At 29.5% G+C, this 5,936-nt stretch overlaps 1 protein-coding gene across 2 annotated transcripts; it reads right to left on the bottom strand.

Annotated features, from left to right (window-relative positions):
- Positions 1 to 515: 515 nt before the first annotated feature.
- On the bottom strand, positions 516 to 5,708 carry LOC113006217. 2 transcript variants are annotated; one of them, XM_039459441.1, is made up of 4 exons: positions 2,424 to 5,708; positions 2,207 to 2,296; positions 1,823 to 2,085; positions 516 to 1,112 (listed from the first exon to the last, which is right to left on the bottom strand). In XM_039459441.1, exons 1-3 carry the CDS (start codon positions 4,948 to 4,950, stop codon positions 1,865 to 1,867), a joined length of 2,838 nt encoding a protein of 945 aa, XP_039315375.1. In that variant the 5' UTR covers positions 4,951 to 5,708; the 3' UTR covers positions 516 to 1,112; positions 1,823 to 1,864. The 2 variants fall into 2 exon arrangements, with proteins under 2 accessions (XP_039315375.1, XP_039315374.1); XM_039459440.1 differs by lacking the exon at positions 516 to 1,112 and having other exon boundaries at positions 1,479 to 2,085.
- Between the last annotated feature and the right edge of the window lie 228 nt (positions 5,709 to 5,936).

Raw genomic sequence — 5,936 nt, forward strand, 5'->3', positions numbered from 1 at the left:
ACGAAGTTAGAGAATAGGTCTACTGGATGCTAATGTCACGATAGATTATATTGTTAAGTTACGTTCACAAACGGGTCGAGATTTTCTGCAGAACAAGTATAGAAACTTATTTGTCAATTGTTTTCTGTTACCATTATGTTCTCAACAATAACAATTTAAAGTGAACATGTTTACAATTATATTGTTGAAAATATTCGATACATGCTCTTAGTCGTGTGACGAATATTCTAATTATCGAGGATAATCCGCTTGAATATAATTTGGCGACTGCTCAAAGTCAAAATCCGATAATTAAAGAATTGTGATTTTCGAAAAATCCGAAAATTCTAAATTTGAAATGCGAAACGGTATAATATATCGTAATAAACCTGATCAGATATTATTTTATGTACCGGCTATGAAGCATAATGTATTGTATAAGTATCATAATGAAGGGGGCATTTTGGAATGGAAAAAACTGTTCATGTTATTAAACAGAATTATTGGTTTTCTAAATTAAAAATAATAATAAAAGAAAGTCGAATCTCATATCAGAAATTGCTTAAAGTGTATTGTCTTTTCTCTAATGTCGGGACGTAAGGAGGGATATCTGCACAGTATTCCAAAGGGGAATATGCCATTTAATACTTTGCATGCTGATTATTATGATTCGGTGGATAAGGTACGTTTAATTGAGTAGCATATATTTCTGATAGTGGATGCTTTCACTAAGTATGTCAAGTTATATCTGACAAAACATGTCTCGACTTCAGAAGCGATACGATGATTATTTTGTCAATTATAGCCAACTTAAAGTGATAATATCGTATTGTGGTACTTCATTCACTTCGCAAGAATTTCGTGATTTTGTTAGCGAAAATGATGGTTAAACATATTTTGGTAGCGACAGGTAGCGACGTGCAGGCAAACGGCCACGTCGTACGTATTAACAGAGTACTTACTTCTATGTTAGCCAAGCTGGTCGATAACAAAAGTGGAAAATATTGGTACAAAGTATTGAAAGACGTAGAGTATTCATTAAATAATGCATTAAATAAGAGCATTGGTACTATCCCCAATGAAGCTTTATTTGGTGTCAACTAGCGTGGTACAGTACGAGATGAAATAGCAACCTATTTGCAAGATGATCAATGTGAGAATAATAGATATATAAATAGAATCAGATCTAACATTGTAAAAAAACAATCGCCGAACTATCGCAGAAACGGAACGAATCTATCGTAAATCAGAAGCAAAAAGAAACATTATTACAAAAAATGAAATTTAGTAATGATTCGACATTTTGATAATACCGCAGGAGCCTCGAAAAAGTTAATACCGCAATTTAAAAGTCCTTATAAAATTATAAAATATTTGCGACATAATTGCTATATTGTTGATGATGATGATGGGTATCAGAATACTCAGAGACCGCATCGTGAAGTTTGGCAAATATGCGACAGTGGAGAAATATTGATAAATTCTAGTTTGCTTTTGTATATTTTTGTAGATTCCCTTTATTGTATATAGTGCTTATGACACGTGTTTGTAAACATATGAGTAGTATGAAATTGAAATTTATATTATTCTGTCAAAATAGTTATTCTATCGAAATAGTTTTTATTAAAATTTTATGTGTCCGAGGACGGACAACGCTCAGGAACAATCGCATTTCCCACGCATCATCCCGTCTACATATATTCCAATATAATATGTAAACAATACAATTGAGAGGCTATATTCTACAAGGGAATACGCGCGGATTTCGCGGAATAAGTATTGTCCACTGGGCTAACTTTAGTTTAAACACGAAGAGACGTATTATGAATTAACTTATCCTTACTTAAGCGTATCTCCCTATAGAATCCAGCCACTCATCAAAATCTTATATTTTATGGCGAGTTTCAAATCTTCGTTGATTATCAATCCATGCTTTTATCTGTTGTGGCTGTCTTTGTTTCAAACTTCCATATTTGCAAATAGCATTTTGACATTCTTGTAGAGATGGTAACTGTGGTAATTCAAGAATATTGCCAAAATGTTCAAAAATTGCCTGTTTTTCTTTTTCGTTCCAACGAACACGTTTAGTTTTCCCATATGGAGGAGCTTAAATAATTAAATAAAAAAATTAAAATACAAACATATGTAATAAGAAAAAATGTGTTTTTAAAAATTATAAAAATAGATGAAATAAAATCTATTAAATACAATATATAATAAAACTCACTTTTACGACGTCTTTGTGTAGGATTCATTTGTTTGTCATTATTATTGCTTTCTATTGATATATATTTTGCTTTATTATGGAACTCAGAAGCTAAATATAAAGAAATTATTCCAATTAAATTATGTAAGAAAATAATAAAAACTATTGAGTTTCTAGTCATAAATATAGATAAAATAGAATGTACTGTATCATATGTTAAATAAAATGAAATACTCACTATAATTTTCAGAATCAGAAAAATTATTTGCGTAGTCAATAGAAGAATCATGTGTAGCATCATCAGACGTATATCGATTTATTCGCGGAATCTCCTCAGAAATGCTTGAATGTGTCATATCAGTGTCAGAGTTATTCTCATCTTCACTGTTATTTTTATTTAAATCACAGCCCATTGCAGCTTCCAACATCCGAGATACATCCGTCATTTCTTTTACAGGAACTGGTATACGATAAATACTTTTATGTATGTCTTTGGCGTGCTCCAAAAAATTAGCGAGATTATCAACTTGATTATCTTCTATACCCAACATTGCAGTATATGTAGCTATTTGTTTTCGAAGCATAGTTCCCGTTAAAGAAGCTGGATTGGTTGCACCACATTCATGAGCAAACTTTTTCATAAGAGGATAAGCTCTTAAATATTGTTTGGTTGCTTTACTTGTATGCGGAACACTAAAAACATATTCATTACGAGATTTTACTCCAGCATGTTTACGATATTTTAGAACCATATCTATGGCTTTTAGCATAATCGTATGGAGTAAAACAGGGACAGTTCTTCCTTTTTTGCCACGAATAGTTATTCGTACAAATTTTTGTGCATATTTTTGTGATTCTGCAGAAAGTTTGTCGTAGAGATCCGGATTTACATTTTTGTCCAAAGTTTCCTGATTTTTATAGTCTTCAATTGTAAGTCTTTCAATTTCACCTGCTCTTTTACGATTAAATATTTGGACCATGATTAATGTACAGCCGCTTAAAGTTTTCCATGATGACAGATCAAAGTCTTTTTTTAAAATATCAAGAGCATTTTCACATTGTTTTTCCAAATAATCATATAACAATTTAATATCGTGTTTTGACGGAATAATTTGTTTCTTTTGTCGTTTATATTTAATTTGATCTTCTATAGCTTTCTTATTTATTAGAGTTGGAACTTCTTCATGCCACAAAATAAGAAAATCATCGACAGCCTGTTTCCTCTTATAATCTTGTTTTTTTATACACTCAGATTGTAATGTATGTGCACATTTTTTTAGTAAAGTAGTAAGTTGATTAGCAATTCCAGGTGTTTTAAACCACATTATAGATGCATCCCATTTAGCAACTATTCTAAGAGCCTTTACAGCAAAATTGAAATTTTGAGGTTGAAAAATCGATTCAAAATCGTCAATTTCTTTATTAAGTTGTTGAATGGCAATTTTAAAACGACCTAGCAGTCTTAAGTATTGTCTGATCATATCATATTGATGAGTACTTGTATATCTTTCACATAACTTATTGCCAAATAATATTAATAACTCATCATACTTAATACATCTCACAACTTCATCATCTCTTAAAACAGGAAATATAATATTACGAAGAACTTTATTAGCACAAGGATGAATATATCCTGTTAATCGTCTACCCATAACAGTAATTTCACGTACACCTTTTTTATGTGTTGTCTTACATTTGCTGTAGTGAAAACGTATAGTATGTTTTGAGTAAAATCCTTTACAATTTGTACAACAAATATAATCATCAGCAGTTCTTTTATATTTAGCTTGACGCTGTCTAGCTGTTATAAATACACCTGTGTTTAATTCAGAATGTGTGTTATGTAATAAGTTGCCACGATTACGAATAGTTTCAATAATCTTTGCCCGTTCACGTGTTCCTTTTTTAATATGTATAAACTTTAGGACATCAGCTTCCGTTTTATGTATCATTTCGAGATGTCGAGCAAATTTTGTCTGTAATTTTTTGCAATACGGACAAAAATACTTTTTTACTGTTCTCTTTGACAAAGAATTTTTTGAACAAGGAACTATTACATTGCGAATGTCAAGAGATGTTACATCGCAAAGTGAAGTTTCCAGTGATGAATTTTTTTGGCTTGAATGAGATTGTGAAGTTTCATTAGTATTACTACTAATATTATTAGTATTACTAGTAGTATTATTGATGCTATTTGTATCGGTATTACTTTGACTTGAAAAATAATCTGGATCTTTCGTTATCTCGTAATTATTTTCATTTATAATAGTGTCAGACTTATGATTTCTGTTATAATCAAAATTATTGCTATTATCACACTCATTTCCAATTGATTCTGTCATCCAATCATCACCAACAGCATTTAAAATATCTGTTGCACCACTAGGTACTGAGCTTTCAGATGTATTACTTTGAACCATATTAGCTTTCGTTACGTCTTCTTCTAGTATTATATTTTCTGAAGGTTCATCAAAAGTCTTATAATTTGTATTAACATTTGGTGTGTTTGATAATTGAACATCAGAATTATATAATATTTTATTAATTGGTGTGCAGCAAGAAATTTGTTGTGTTGCGTGACCATTGGCAGTTGTTGCATGATTGTTAGTATAAGGATCAATTGTATTGTATAATTGAACATTATTTTGTAATAATTTTTCATTAACTGGTGTAGAGACTAATTGCATTGCACAATCATTTCTTTTAGCGACAGAATGACAAGATATTTCTTCCTGTACACTTTCAAATAATTCAAGTTTCATTTTCTTTTCTTGAAGTTTTTTCAATTCATTTTCTGATTCTGAAAATATTAAAAATTAGATAATGACTTTTTTAATAAAATATGTATATAGTTTAAAACAGCCATATCACACTCATATATGAGTGTATTTACATTTGTTAAAGCTACTTTATTAAAATACAACAATTAAGTTTTCATGAAAATATGCGTTTAATAATAAATAGAAATGTAAAAATATAACAAAAATCGTAACATTAACAACAATAATGCTAAAAATGATCTAAACTTTTAGCATTTTTAATTAACATAAAATTTTATATTATTAAAATGTTTGAAATAGGAAAATTTATACATAAACAAATATAAGATTAAAATATGAGTTATTTTTAAAGCAAATTTTTATTACACTAAACAACATAAATAAACAACAATCTTAAGTTGTATATTAAACCAATATACGACTAAACACAAAAGATTAGGGATGGGCGGTACAGCGGAGAGTATCGATACTTCCACTGTACCAATCCCTGCTAGATACGAAAGAAACACCATCAAATCAGGTGACTAATACAGTGGAATATCGATACTATTTGCTGTATCGTCAATCCCTGCAAGGTATAAGAAGTGACATTTTTTGTTCAAAACCAATCTTAGCGTTTAATAATGTTTGCATATCAATTATAAAATATATTCTTTAGTTCCATGAACTGTGTGCCAATATGATTTTAAAATGCAATTGTAAAATAAAGCTATAAATATTATAATACTTAACATTAATTTGACTATCAAATTTAATAATGATGCTACTTCTTCGAAATATGTTTTTTACAGTTTCTTAAGATGGAGAGCATCTTATTAAATTTGATAATCAATTTAATTTAAGATATTATTTTTAGCTTCAGTTTACGATTGCGTTTTAAAATCCGACTATATCAATATGCAGTTTATAAAACTAAAAAATATATTTAATAATTGACAATAAATGAAAGTAGAATTAATTCCAGCTTT

Source organism: Solenopsis invicta, unplaced genomic scaffold (assembly GCF_016802725.1).
Source record: "Solenopsis invicta isolate M01_SB unplaced genomic scaffold, UNIL_Sinv_3.0 scaffold_383, whole genome shotgun sequence".
NCBI lineage: Eukaryota > Metazoa > Arthropoda > Insecta > Hymenoptera > Formicidae > Solenopsis > Solenopsis invicta.